The 15554-nt window shown below is 38.1% G+C and overlaps 1 protein-coding gene across 1 annotated transcript; it reads left to right on the top strand.

The window, feature by feature from the left end:
- The first annotated feature begins 3151 nt into the window (after positions 1-3151).
- Positions 3152-15291, top strand: LOC117416191 (rhotekin-2-like). The gene is made up of 12 exons (XM_034027268.3): positions 3152-3578; positions 7339-7538; positions 7794-7852; positions 8539-8592; positions 9171-9288; positions 9594-9770; positions 10399-10493; positions 10694-10800; positions 10945-11076; positions 11903-12068; positions 12584-12691; positions 13423-15291. The coding sequence occupies exons 1-12, from the start codon at positions 3438-3440 to the stop codon at positions 13965-13967; spliced, it is 1902 nt and encodes a 633-aa protein (XP_033883159.3). The 5' UTR covers positions 3152-3437; the 3' UTR covers positions 13968-15291.
- The last annotated feature ends 263 nt before the right edge of the window (positions 15292-15554 follow it).

Raw genomic sequence — 15554 nt, 5'->3', positions numbered from 1 at the left:
ATAAGTGTCTGTAATTCATGATGAATTACGTATAAACTAATTTATCAGCATGATAAAATAGAAATTAATGATGAATACACTTCTAATTCTATATTTAATTCCGTGTCTGCAATTCATCATGAATGACATATGAATACACCCTTCTTTGCGTAAACATGACATGTCGTTCCCCTCCACTAACAAGGGGGCAGCAGTAGTTTTAGTAGCTATTTGAATTACGATTGGCAGGTCACTCGTGATCGCTGCATCGTCTCTTTGGTTCACAGCAGCAGCCAGCTTCCCGCTACTTTTCAAAGCTGCGCTGGGCTGTGACGGATCAGCACAGATTTTTGAGGGTGCAGCTTCGCTTCCCTCGCAGAACGCGATTCTGTGCAGAGCTGCGGAAATCTGTGCTGCAAGAACGCAACCAATCAATCCTGTCCCACAGACCTAGGTTACGTAACACAAACAGATTGATTTACATGTGGACACGCCTTTTAAAGAAGCATGCAAGACGGGTTAGTGCTGCTGTTTACTTAGAGCGACAAGTGGGGATTACCAGCCTATGCAACATACGAACAACACAATGTTACATTTTACACTAAAAACAAACCAACAAAAAATACTGAATTTCTTCTGTTACAGGTTGAGAACATTTCTGAGATACTTAAAAAATAAAAAGCTTTGCTGATTAATTTTACTATTACCTGCCTCTGGACCAACTTTCTGCCACAGCACTCCCTGAAAACATGGGACATTTGCACAGTGATTTTTCAGTTTTACTATGCTTTCCCCATTCATTTTAAATAGTTTATATAATGGTTTTTCCTTTTCCTTTTATAAAGCTGTACCTTTCACATGCTTTATTACACTTTGGCATGCTAAACATTTCTTTAAGGGTAATTAAACTTCATTTTAGGATTGAAGACTCCTATAAGCCACTAAGACAATCTTTCAGCAGGAGGGAGTTAGAAATAACTTCTCTAAGCTGTTAGTTATAGTCTAACTGGAGATTTTGAAAAACATACATAAATGGTCTATCGCAGTATTTTACTGATATTGATACATTATTATTACCTGAAATACAGACAACGCAACAAAAAGGTAATTTCCTCTTTATTGAAACTAGTCTACTCTAGAACAGGTGGGATGGTTAACTCTAGTCAAATACTGTTACAGTTTGGTACTATCGTACACATCTTAGTCGCGTCCTCTAAAGATCCTGTAATACTAGAGGTTGTCCTAATTAACTGTGACGTTTAAACCAGCTCTTATTTTTGTACCCTATTCAATTTTCTATGGAATGCCCTAGAAGATACCCTAGAGGACAATCCTATATAGGGGTGGCCAGTCCTGGTCCCAGAGAGCCACAGGGTCTTCTGGTTTCTGTTCCACCCGAGTTCTCAATTACTTAATTGAACCAATTGTTTTCTTAACTGGTCAACACTAACATGTTTCCTAGGTCTTTGGCCACTGAGGATTTAATGAGAGCCAGAAAACTTGCATGATTGTGGCTCTCCAAGACCAGGATTGACCACCCCTGCCATAGAGTATCCCATAGGACATTCTAAAGGGCAGGGTATCCTGTAGTACAGATGAGTCCTATAGGACACATTAAAAGGACAGTGATATTTTGATGTCCTATATGACATCAAAAAGGTCAGCTGGAGTATCCTATAGTACATCTTAAAGGTGAGCCCTATAGGTCACATTCTAAGGACAGTGGTATAGGACATCATAGAGGGAACAAACTGACATTGACATATAATCCATCAGGGTGAAAATGTATTCTCTGAACACATTTATTTAAAGTACAGCGATCCATAATTATCCTTAACAACTTCTTCCTGTCTATTATATAAAAACCACCTCTCTCTTTTACTCGCAGTAGATTTTAAAATATCTTCTTCCTCTAATAGCCCTCTCCCCAAACCCTTGCCATTTATGTGCTATCTTTTTCTCTATTATATAAAAAACTGCACTACAATTATAAAGTATTCTATTTCCTCTTTGTCTGCCGCTTCTTACCTTTGCTTCCTATACGAGTCAGAACCAGGTTCAATTAACCTATATTCCCAGTCTTTCTAGGTCAGTAAACAAACTCAAAATCTCAAAGCTCATATTCATCATAGACTTCGAGTAGCCAGACTGAATTGCTTTTAATGCTTATTGTGAATCAGAGCAGGCAAGGGACCGAATTGGTTTAACATCTAAAATCCAATTATGGCCGTTAATTCTGCTGTTACGACAGTCAAATTGTTCTACAGGCTTTTAACCCCCAATATCAGAAGGCTGCTGCTGATTTTCCATTATCTAACAGCTTTGATCCATCATTATATATATAGGACATTGCTGACTCCACACAGAAGAATATTTATGTATTCTGCTTTTTAAAACTTCAGGATTATTTACTTTCTGAAGAGCACAGGTTCAGAAGAGGGAGGTCATGCTTGACTAACCTACTTTACTTTTTCAAATATCTTACAGCAAATGTAGATGATGGTAACGCTTCTGATAAAATATATCTTGCTTTTCAAAAAGCCTCTGACAAAGTGCTTTTCAAAAAGCCTCTGACAAGTCATTTTTTTTTACATAGTTATAAATGCATGGAATAGCCTACCAGGTGAAGTAGTAGGATCTAAAAACACTGGGACATTTAAAAAAAAAACAAAAAAAAAAAAACGACTACTTTTAAATGAAGGGAAATGGTGTGCTAACAAGGGACGAGTCTTGATGGGCCGAGCGCCTTTTCTCGTTCTCAAGCTTTTGTTTGGTTCTTACACTGAACCATCCTCAGAGCTATAACAAATTTAGCTAAAATATCTGATTTTACAAAACTTTACACTACACTCTATAATCAATTTTTGAATTCCCCACCTAAAAAGAGCCATATCGCCACATATACAGTGTAACTACCTATTACTTATAATACGTTTTTGAATTCTTCCAGATATTATGTGGATTACACACATTTATCATTCTTAAATGTCCTATTTTCAGCGAGCTCATTACCACAAACTCCCCTTGTATCTTTCTACCACTTGCAATACATCCAAAGCAATATTTTTTTTTTTTCTACCATCCAACAAATTTTGAGTTCCTCTCCGTCTATATTCCTTCATGCTCCCATTTAATAAATGTGGACGAAACCATTGCACGCGGGAGGGGATGGGACAGTCGTCTAAAAAAATCTGTCGATTAAAATCAAAAACGCATTTTCGGAAATAATAAACATATAGTCTGATATACAATAATCGTAAACTCTACATATTAAAATATGTGTACCTTTCTAAACGCCTGGTTCTAGTTTTAGGTCGCAAAATTTAAATTTTAAAAGTGGTGACTGCCTATTGTTGTTTATTCGCCGGCGAATTTTGACCATTTGAATGCAGTCAGGTTGATACCGATAGCGACGCCCTTTGCAGAGATTGTCTGGATGAGATTTATCATTGGGTGAAATGGCGAAGCAGCATCCGCGGGATTTTCAAAATTTCAAGAGAAATGAAAGGAGCAGAGCCACGGTTTCGGGTTTCTCTTCGCTCGGCATGGAGATTAAGAGAAAGAAAATCATGGAGAGCACCTACTTCCCAGAACAAGAGGTAACATTAAGCGAAAGTAGCAGACTTGTAACACCAGTGGGTGATTTGTAGTAATACTATAAGAATCAGACAGAGATACTGGAAAGACTTACTGATGACGTATAATAAACCTGTTTAGTTTTATCTTGTTTTAGTATTATATTAGTATCATATGCAATGTTGGTTCAGACAGTCTCAACAGACTGTGGTATAGCTAGTTACAGACAGACAGTTATTGTGTCATCCAATCATTTGCAAATGACTGACGTGATGTCTATAGATGAAATCAACAAAAGAGAGTGATGACGTCACATAATCATTCCGTTCTGTGTTCAACTTCCACGTTGCAAGTTGAAGTGATTCAGAAATGATTTGTTCTGAATTGCAACGCATTTGTCAGAGTAAGTCTGAAAGTGAGCAAAAAGATAGAAGGGAGATTACGTCACAAACACAAGAAGTTGAATAAAAATGATTCATTTAAACAGGTTTAGTTAAATACTAAAAATACAACATAATGCTGTCAAAGAGATGAAAACACACACATTATTATTATTATTATTATTTATTTCTTAGCAGACGCCCTTATCCAGGGCGACTTACAATCGCAAGCAAATACAAATACATTCAAGTGTTACAATATAAGTCATACAATAAGAACAAGAAATACAATAATTCTCAAGTGTGACAAACCACAATTCAATAATACAGCAGATAATAATGAAAGTTACATCAGGATATGATTAAATAGTGATAGTTACATCAGGATGTGATTAAGTACAAAATACTACAGATTAAACACTTGGCAGATTACAATATTCTGAGGTACAGGATTAAATGCAGTAAAATAGGGGGCAGATAAGAGCAAAATAAAGCATATTTAAATGAAGGGTGATAGTGTCCCAGGATACAACAGAGGAGTTCTACAGGTGCTGTTTGAAGAGGTGAGTCTTAAGGAGGCGCCGGAATGTGGTCAGGGACTGGGCAGTAGGAAGGTCGTTCCACCACTGCGGAGCAAGGGTGGAGAAGGAGCGGGCTCGGGAGGCAGGGGAGCGTAGCGGAGGTAGAGCCAGTCTTCTAGTGCAGGCGGAGCGGAGAGGTCGAGTGGGGGTGTAGGGAGAGATGAGGGTCTGGAGGTAGCTGGGTGCAGTCTGATCAAGGCATCTGTAGGCTAGTACAAGAGTCTTGAACTGGATGCGAGCGGTGATCGGGAGCCAGTGGAGCGAGCGGAGTAGTGGAGTAGCGTGGGCGAAGCGAGGTAGAGAGAACACCAGGCGAGCAGCAGAGTTCTGGATGAGCTGGAGCGGACGGGTGGCGGACGCAGGGAGGCCAGCCAGGAGGGAGTTGCAGTAGTCTAGACGGGAGAGTACCAGGGCCTGGACCAGGAGCTGGGTAGCATAGTTGGTGAGGAAGGGTCGGATTCTTCGGATGTTGCTCAGGAAGAATCGGCAATTGCGTGCCAGAGTGGAGATGTGCTGGGAATAAGAGAGGCAGGGGTCCAGGGTGACTCCAAGGTTCTTAGCTGAGGAAGAGGGAGAGAGTGTGGTAGATTCCAGAGGAACAGAGATAGAGAGATCAGAGGAGGGGGAGGAGGAGGGAAAGAAAAGGAGGTCAGATTTAGAGAGGTTGAGTTTGAGGTGATGCGAGTGCATCCAGGAGGAAATAGCAGACAGACAGGTAGAGATACGGGAGGAGATGGTGGAGTCAGAGGTGGGGAAGGAGAGGAAAATCTGAGCATCATCAGCATAGAAATGGTATGAGAAACCATAGGATGCGATGAGGGGGCCCAGGGAGCGGGTGTAGAGAGAGAACAGGAGAGGACCCAAGACTGACCCTTGGGGGACTCCAGTTAAGAGAGGGTGAGGTGTGGAGGTTGCTCCACGCCAGGTTACCTGGTAAGTGCGGTTGGAGAGGTAGGAGGAGAACCAGGCCAGAGCAGTGCCAGAGATCCCCAGGTCAGCAAGAGATGATAGTAGAATAGAGTGATCAACAGTGTCAAAGGCAGCAGAGAGGTCGAGGAGAATTAGGACAGAGGAGAGAGAGGCAGCTCGGGCACACTTAAGTGAGTTGGTGACAGACAGAAGGGCGGTTTCAGTGGAGTGAGCAGAGCGGAAGCCAGATTGGAGAGGGTCAAGCAGAGAGTGGTTGGACAGGAAAGCAGAGAGCTGGCGGTGTACAGTCCGCTCGAGGGTTTTGGAGAGGAAGGGTAGGAGGGAGACAGGACGGTAGCTCTGGAGGGAGGTGGGGTCGAGGGTAGGTGTGGTGTTTTTTTTTGCTCCCCGCTCCTTAATTTTTATTTATTTATTTATTAGTGGGGCTTGCGAAGCAAGAGTCCCCACTTTAAATCATCGACAGACTTCTTCTTCTTCTTATTCTTCGGCACGCTACTCCTCTTACACCGTTTAAGCTACAAACGCCGTTCATACTTTAAAACGTGTAGACCGGTCTGGAATAGTGTGCTGGTATACAACTTTCTTATATATTTTATACTTTTTAAACTATTAAGCTTTTTGTCCTTTTTTTGTCCATCTTCATTCACTATAATGGGACTTTTTTCAACATTCTAACGCTCCCATTGTTTAAAAACTCCCAGACTTCCAACATTCTATTTACTGTAAACGATGTAACTTTTGACACAAATCAGCTACTTTGACCACTTTCCCAACAAGTAAGACAAAAAGTTAGAGGATATGCCTTTACTTCTCTGCTATTCAAATATGAAATCAAAACAGCAATCCTGTCTACCAATCAAGAGGTACAGCTGTTTTAGTAACCGCATCAACTTCTTTCAGTAGGCTACTTGTGTTCAGTGAGTCATTTGTATTTTGTCTCCCACGAACATAAAATCATAATGTTCTTGCAGGGAAAGTGCACTAAACGGTGTACTAGTCTGAATTATAGAGGCCATGAATCTGTTGTACATACGGCAGATGTCTAAGAAACTGCAGGTAGCTGTATGTGTTCATGGAATAATAATAATCCAAAAAAAACATCTGTGTTGAGGGGAGAACAAAGAGGTTTAGGGTTACTGTATATTTTCTTGTAACGTTTGTTCAGTTTTTTTTTTTTTTTTTTTACTGAAGTCAGTTTTATGACAAGAAAATTATCCATAATATTGTTGTTGAATTCTTCCATTGCTTTGACTAACAACGCCTTCAGAAGACAAAATTGCCTTTATTTGAGCACCATGATAATTTTTGATGACCATTTATTTCTGTACACTAGTGATATTCTCTTGATTGTAAGTCACATTTTAACTGCCCCACTCCACCCTCTGTGTTTCCACTATCAATATATCAGTTCTAGTGACTTGGACAAGAGGTCTTGTCATTTTACTGCCTCTCTAGGAGTCAATGATGAGACATCTTGTTAAACATACAGTATGGTCTCTTTGAAAAATACACTGACTCTGTGACCATGTGGAGTCATGCTTTGATCTTGTTGAAATCTTGTGAGATGTTGGAGCCAATCGGGTTTAATGGAGGTTAGTTTCAAATACAGATACACAAGGTTACTGAATTTCATCTTTTGAGGATTATTTTCCATTTTTAGCAAATACCTAAAACAAAGTATTACCCTTAATCATCTTTCTTACAATGTTTTTTGCTGTATAGTTCGCTTAATTTGCTATAACCCGTACTATATGTGTGGTCAAGTATTCATTCTAGTTTAAACAAAACTGGTAGGATGCACCCATTTATTGAAGTGCTGCACATTTTGAATTGTTGATGCACTGAGCTTTTACCTTGAAGTTGCAATAAAATAACTCCTATATTCTAAATAGGACTGCAATGTCCAGGAGAAAATCGACTTTGAGATCCGAATGCGGGACGGAGCCCACAAGCTCCTTGCAGCAAGCACCCAGAGAGATCAGGTTTTAAACGCTTCTAAAAACCTGATGACCTGTAACATGCGCATTATGGCCTACATGACGGAGCTACAGAAAAAGAAGGAGGAACAGATCATGAACAGAATGGCAAGAAGGTGAGACTGGTTTGCTGGATGTGGTTATGCTGTATTCAATTGTGATTGTATGGTCAGCCTGAACAGCACTTATTCAACGTTCCTTTGGGAGAATGTACACAAGGTCAGCTTCTTGAACCTAAGTGCATATAAAACTAAATTATGGAAGGCTGTGGTAAATGGCACACAATTCAATTATTTGTGTCCTGTTGAACATTATTGTAGTTTAAAGATATCTTTAGAAAAAAACAAACCTACATTTGCTCCGTTCTGCAGGTCTTCTGATATAGGGACGAAGGAGCGCACAGCATGCAAGGGGAAAGTTGCATTATCAGGTAATGCCACAGAATACACGCCACAGCTGACCAAAAATGTTTTCTAGGTAACTGAGCGGAAATGTATTATCTATGTCAAAATTGAATGTATTGTAGGTCAATACTAAAACAGTTTACATTTTAAGAAAGATTTCAATTGATCTGATCAAAGTCTGTCATTGTTTAAATAAGTCTCCCCGTCGACTTGCATATTTTTAAAGACAGAAATGTATTGTTAAAGTAGATGTTTGATTCTGAGAACCTTGACACACATAGCCCATTTTATTGATCAACAGTGGTATTTAGATCAGCGACTGTTAAGATCAATAGCTCCCAGAAAAGTAGATGTTTCCTAAACTGTTAATAAACTCCAATAATCCTATTGGAGAAACTAGAATTTGAAAGGTATTTGCTTAATTTTTATTTTTGAAACAATACAGTATCTGACAGAGACTGTGTTCAAACAAGGCTTACTTACCGGTATTATGAAAAATTATTTGACAGGTAAGGAGGGCTGTAAACTACCACAACCCCTATTAAACCCACCTTCCACTAGATACTGGAAACTTGCTGCTGTCAACAACTGTTTAAAGATCAGATTTCTGTACCTGCATTTGGCTAAATACACACATGCTGGCAAGAATATTTTTATAAGCAAACTATCAGTTTTTCAACGCATTGTAATCTTTTAAAACTTATTTTCCTAGACCTTCGGATACCATTAATGTGGAAGGATTCTGATCACTTCAACAACAAAGGAAGTAGGTATTCAAAAGCCATTTTGCACATCCCTATATCACTATGACTACAGCTGAAGGACATCTTCACTGAGCTACCAAAGCTAACACTAAACTAGATATTGATCCGTAACTATAAAACACAATAGTACTGAAGTGAGAAATACTACAAGAAACTATAAAAATTCAGTGATAAATGGTTTGACTAGAAGTCTTTTTCAGAAAGTCAAAATGGCTGCCATTGAGTTTTAGTTCTGTAAGTATTTCCAATAATATAGTAGACACATGCTTGTGGTGATTTGGTGCGCAGGCTGCAACAGTTGAGATAAATATACAAAGCAACCCATATACTGTACCGAAACAAAATCTCTTAGAATATAAAAGGAGAACTAAAACTGATAGTAGTCACATGTTATCCTAATCAACCTGTTTTGCATTCAGACAACCACCTTATTTAAAACAAAAATGTAAAGATAACACCCATTAACAAAATCTTTGGAAACCAGAGATTTTTCAGTTTCTTTGATAAAACTAATGAAAAGCACAATTTTGTCAATAAACTAAATATTTAAGTGATTCATTGGTTATAATCTGTTTCCCAGGGTCCCGACGCGTGGCTGTATTTTGCCTGATGAAACTCGGCTCTGAGGTTTTTGACACAGAAATGGTGGTTGTGGATAAAGCTGTCACAGACATATGTTTTGGGAATTTAACTGTGTTGTAAGTATCTTAACCAGAAAAATGATGAGCAATGTGTTATTTTGAACTGCAGTGTTAACAAAATGCAGTTTATTTATTTAAAAATGATTGCTAAGGTTGTACTAAAAGGACAAGCTTGCTTCAGTTACATGTTTTAAACAAGTCTTTATTAATGTCACAATTGATTGTTCAAAGTTAAGCTAGGTACAATTATAAGAGCCAAGAGTATTGTAGCTCTTTTGATCCAGCTACAGGGAGTTTTTGGTATTGATGTTTGTTCTTCCCATATTGTAAATCCGTGTCTTACTCATCTTTGATTTTTGCAGCAACGAGGCAGGACCAGGTTTTGAGTTACAACTTCAGGTGTACAGCTGCTGTTTGGAGGAGGAGCCCTCCATAGGTAGCACTCCTAAGAAGCTGGCAAAAAAACTGGGTACTTCATTCAGCAAGCCCACAGGAAAGAGAGTGTGTCAACTGCTGGATGGAAATGACCATCCAGCAGCGTAAGTTACTGTATTCTAATGTCATGCTTTTCCTCGTTTACTATCCCAGGAGTGCTGGGCAATAATTGACCAATTCACACCTACACAGGTGTATATATATATATATATATATATATATATATATATATATATATATATATATATATATATATATATATATATATATATATATATATATATATATAATTATATATATATATATATATATATATTATATATATATATTAGGAAGCTGTGTGGTCCAGTGGTTAAAGAAAAGGGCTTGGAACCAGGAGGTCCCCAGTTCAAATCCCACCTCAGCCACTGACTCATTGTGTGACCCTGAGCAAGTCACTTAACCTCCTTGTGCGCCGTCTTTTGGATGAGACGTAGTTGTAAGTGACTCTGCAGCTGATACATAGTTCACACACCCTAGTCTCTGTAAGTCGCCTTGGATAAAGGCGTCTGCTAAATAAACAAATAATAGAGAGAGAGAGAGAATAGATGGATATATATGTGCGTGTGTGTAATACAATACAAGTAGCTCTCGAGTTAAGATGGGAGAATGCAGTAACTATAGACATATATATTTTCTCGGCAGTGGATGTATACCAGTCCGTTTCTAAAATATATTTTCTTTGTGTTCTAGTGGTGCGAAATACAACTTACTTGCCTATGCAACACTAACTCTTCCTCTTGCTGACGGCAGCTTCCAGTCACAGACCCTGACTATTAGAGAGAATGGTAAGGATAGATTTTAAAGGACGGGTCGGGGGTGGGGGGTAACCTGGTGCATTTTAAAACAGTTTGCTAAGTTATTGACCTTCAAATGCTTCTCGAATGTTAAACACGTTTTTGACACTTTGTTCCAGGTTTATCAAGATGGGTACTAGTTTCACAAAAATGGTGTAAAGACCATATTATTTATTTTTTTTGTCCCACAGAGGACTCTTCCTTCTGGCTGCCTCTGTATGGAAACATATGCTGTCGTTTGGTGGCTCAGCCGGTGTGCATGACCCAAGACAGGATGGGTGGCTTCTTGAATCAGCAGGTAATCAACCTAGATTTCAGGATCTGTTTTGATAAGGTGCTTTGTCATTCACTGCTGTCTTTGTGATGTGATACTGATGTGTCTACTGTATTTTTCTTTGTTTTTTACGGTTTTGTCTGTCGTTGGGTCTGCCTTGTATCACAGCAAGCTGTTGGAGGCGTTCTCAGCTGCAGCAGGCTGTACTGTGTCCTGAGAGGGGGAAACATGTTCTGCTACTACACGCCAGAGGAAATTGAGGCTAAAGTAGAACCTGCCATTGTCATTCCTGTTAACAAGGTATACTTTATTTAAAAAAGAAGAATTACAAAAAAGGGTGCTAATACTGGAAACAGTTCAGTGGCATAGTTTTTAATTATGTATTGTCAGATATACTACCAAGACGTAACATTTACGTATATCAGATACCTACTTTAAGAAGTTTCATATGTTTGTTGTTTGTTTTTGTTTTACAGTAAAACCTCTATCTACAGTTGCCTGCTCTTAATGGCCTCTAAATCTCAGAATGCATTTTTATGATCTATGGACTTTGAAAAAGCACCCACCTGTCAAACAGTCAAAAATGTTGAGTCCCTCTGATAACCTCTTAAAATAAGTTTTACTGTCAATACCTTTAGTGCATGTACTAAATTGTGATGCTTTTTTTTTTTAACCCTAACTATAACTTTTGCATAAATTTATTTTCATTTTAAAACACGATGTTTGGTACCAGGTTAAGTAAAACCATAAAACCATCTGCTTTCCCTATTAAATGACATGCTTTCACCCAAAAGACACTGCTGAGGTAAAGTGACCTAGGAAGTGCAAGTGTAACAGAAAGCAAGACCGACAAACTGATAACTTTTTTTAAGCTACTGTAGTACAAGATGTCATGTTTTGAAATAAAAAAAGTACTGTACATGTTTGCAATATCATGCGTTTCTTTCAAACTTCACATTTTAGATTGACATTATCCTGAACAGATCAGTAAGTCTTATCCTAAACTTAACCTTCTACTGTACATCCAGATTGTGTTCAGTTTTGGGGCATTTACCAAATTCAAGTTCTAGAAGTGACACAACATGACTCTGCTAGTGTTCTCATCATGTTGATTTCTGTTGAGCAGGAAACAAGGATCCGAGCTGTGGATAAGAGCCCACAGAAAAGGACCAACAGTTTCACTATCATTAATCTCATAGATGGGGAAGCAGTGACCAATGTGTTCACTGCAGAATGCAGAGAGGAGCTTCAGAAATGGATGGAGGCCTTTTGGCAGCATTTTTATGATCTGAGTAAGTGAAATTGATTTTGTTATATCGTGGTTTATTGGGTATAATTAGGATGTCTGGTACTGTACTGTCTCTAAAGTTATTGTCTATATTAATTCCTGCTAACACACCTTCCGAGTATGCGCAGCAACTAACTTTTCAATGTTTTATAGATGTCTATGAAATTGATTTTAATTTCTTGTTTTTTGTTTTTTTCATTTGTGTTTTATCAGTTAAACGCACTATCAGGGATCCCTAGTAATATTATGATCTTCCATGGTAAAAGTTACTATTTTGATTAGGTCCACCCAAGGTTTTTGTATAGTGCTTTATTTGCTGCTCTGATAACTCATCAACCCATCACATCATGTTGATGGAATGGAGTGTGTAGAGGGTGTGGGGCTCCAGACACTTAAAATACAAAATGGGTCATCAATATTATAGATACAGAAGAATATTGTTGTTGGTGGCAGTGTGGTATTCCAGTCCTTTAGCTCTAATCTCACTGTATGCTTACTGGGATTTATTTCTTCTCTCAGGCCAATGGAAGCACTGCTGCAAAGAGCTAATGAAGATTGAGATAATGTCCCCAAAGAGGCCTTCTTTGTTCCTTACAAAGCAAGCCACCTCAGTCTACCACGATATAAGTAAGTTTAATTGCCTAGAGAGATGCAGCCCAAGAGCATTATATACTTAACGTGAAAATCAGGCTTTGTGAAAAACATCAGTTATCTCCATAATTGGATGGGCTACAAAAGATGCTGTAATAGATGGATAGTTGCTTAGAATCATTGTGAAAAACAGTGTCTTATTTTTTCCTGAATCAGTCATCAGTGAGTGAGCCCCTCAGGAGTGCATTCCAAAAATTCACTGGTAAACTCGCTGGTAAACTCACTAGTAAACTTGCTAGTAAACTCACCTTTGGCACCTGGTATTGCTCAGCTTTCACTAATGTGAAAAAAAGCTTGTACTTAGCTACTTCGGTAAACAGCAGGGCTGATTTAATCTCCGATGGTTTCTTGTAAGCTACAAGGTTCCTAAAAACCAGGAACGGCATCTATAGCATTGCTTTGGACAATGGATATTGTTCACATATGTATCTTGAAACTACAAAGTGCTGCAGTTTTTGATGATACATTTATTTTTTCACAGAATGCCACAGCAGGGTGCATTTGCGTACTTGAGTAGCCAAAATAAAACCCATCGCTTGAGACTTTGATGAATATTTATTATTTTACTCAGAGCAGACCTAATACAGCAGTTGATTAAATTAATATTTAATAGCAGCAATTTATTCAATTAATTTATACAGCAACTGGTATCATAATAACAAAAGGAAAATGTGATTGTTTTGTTTTAATTATCCTTTACTTTGTAGGCATTGATTCCCCAATAAAGTCTGAAAGCCTAACAAACATCATTCATAATAAAATAGAGGAGACAGATGGGAGGTTTCTTATCGGGCAACAGGACACTCCTTTGGTTCCTCATTGGGGTGCCCTATTTGAAGGCACCCATAACATGGTTGTTCAGAAAAACGTGGTGTCTCCTAGTCGAAGCTGTGAAAACCTCAGTCCTAACAGCTACGCAATCAAGAAAAGACGAGCTCCACCACCTCCCCCTGACAGGCTGCCTTACAAACCAGGAGGAAGTGGCAACAATCAGGCAGATAAAGAAAATTCCAGGAAAAACCCAATGGCTCCAATGAGGTCATCTTCCCTCGAAAGCAAGTTCTCTTCGATAGTACAGCAGCTGCAGAGGCCCACGGTCCCTCCCCGCAAGAACCTGACGTGTAACAAAGCCAGTTCGAGTGAAGACCAGATGCCAGAGCTCTTACACAGGCCTGTACCTGCACCGCGACAGAGACTCAAATCCTTCAAGGACAAATTGAATCCCAAAAGCTGGCGACAACCTCAAGATTAACGCTGCTTTATAACGTGCATGTTGCATGACCTGAAGACAGGGCTATACCATCTCTGTCAAAGTCTTATTTTATTTTCAGACCTTGAAGATTTTTATTTACTGCCATTTTTTATACTTTTAAACATTTCAGTGGCTTTTAAAAAGAAAAGAAAAAGTATACTCTCGTTAATCCAGACCCCTGTAGTAAAAACTGATTTATAATCCAAACCTAATGAAATCCAAATCTGGTCTGAATTGGTCTGGATTGGTGAGAGTCTCTTGTACATATCTTTTTAATCCTTTGTTGCTTTTTAAGAATGGAATAACATGAAACCCTATTCAAAAATATTTAAACTTTATTTTAAAGAGTGTTTTTTAACATTCTATAAAACGGTTGATCAAAACAGTCTTTTAATAAGGCATGGTTTACAGTTTTTGAATAGGGTCTGTTTTTTAGTTTTCGTTCCTAGATGGTATGGAGTAATGATGTGTACTGTGACGTATTCCGTTTCAAAATATGTTTGCACATACTTAAAAATCTAATGTTATATGGGTCTTTCAATTCAAAACCTTATCCTGTATGCTCTAACTGGTAGCATGGGTGTCATTATGTAGCATTGAGATAGCTTCATATTTTTTTTTAACTTTCTTTATAATTGATTGTAGGTTGTTTTTGGTACTGTAGTACTCTATTTTGTTTTGTGAAAGTAACTTTTTTAGTAAAACAAAATGTAAATTTTGTTAAAAAAAAAAAAAAAAAGAAAGGAAAGTTTTGATACTATGATGATTTTATATTTTTTTTGTAAAAGACATGGATATTTATTTTAATGATCTAAACATCAGTGGATCTAAATACAACTAGCCATTAACTCAACATTGATCCTGCTGCTGCTTTCCCTCCCAGAAGTAATTTCAACCCACTGCATGACATAAAAATACAGTCAAACCAGGTTGCAGAAAATCCCATATTTTTAAGAAGTTAAATTTTTTGAACGACGATATTAAGATCTGCCACTGTTTAGATCATTAATGTAGGCCGCATCATGGCATAAATGTTTCCTAACTGATTAATCTGCTTAAAGTGTCATTTTTTCAGACAAAAATACATCTGGTACTTGCCATGGAATTGTTTTTACTGGCTTTGCAGTCCTGTGGTTTTCCTGTGGTTCTCCTAGAATAAATACTTTAAGTATGCCTTTGTAACAAAAGAGTCTGTTCATTTAAAGTGACTACCTGCTTTCAAGTGCTGCTGAACATAATTTACTATTCCCGATTCTACATAGGTTAAAACCAAAATGTCAGAAAACCAAAAAAATACAAAATAAATAACAAACAAAAATAGTACAGCTTACATCTCAATATTGTCTTTTTTGCTTGGAGGATCTGTTGATCAATGTTAATTTAATTCTCTGTGCAGCTTCAGAAATAGGCCACTAAACGTCTATATTAGAGTATTTGTTTTTGAAGTGGAGTTGTTCTTGGTTGCTATCTCATACATTCTATAATGTTTGGTACCAATATCTGCATTTTAGGTCTTTTTAATGTGGCTTAATTGAGGTTCAACCTGATTTTCTGTCCTTAACTGTAAAGACCACTTTTTTTGTTGTC

The sequence above is a fragment of the Acipenser ruthenus genome, chromosome 7 (genome assembly GCF_902713425.1).
Source record: "Acipenser ruthenus chromosome 7, fAciRut3.2 maternal haplotype, whole genome shotgun sequence".
Lineage (NCBI taxonomy): Eukaryota > Metazoa > Chordata > Actinopteri > Acipenseriformes > Acipenseridae > Acipenser > Acipenser ruthenus.
Note: the sequence above shows the minus strand (reverse complement) of the source record. Positions and strands in the feature narration are given on the sequence as shown.

Excerpts from the sequence above, each read along its gene's own strand:
- LOC117416191 (XM_034027268.3), top strand. The coding sequence starts at position 3,438 with ATGGCGAAGCAGCATCCGCGGGATTTTCAAAATTTCAAGAGAAATGAA. Across the intron at positions 11,077-11,902 it reads TTGTCATTCCTGTTAACAAG|GAAACAAGGATCCGAGCTGT; the intron begins GTATACTTTATT and ends TCTGTTGAGCAG. Across the intron at positions 12,069-12,583 it reads GCAGCATTTTTATGATCTGA|GCCAATGGAAGCACTGCTGC; the intron begins GTAAGTGAAATT and ends TTCTTCTCTCAG.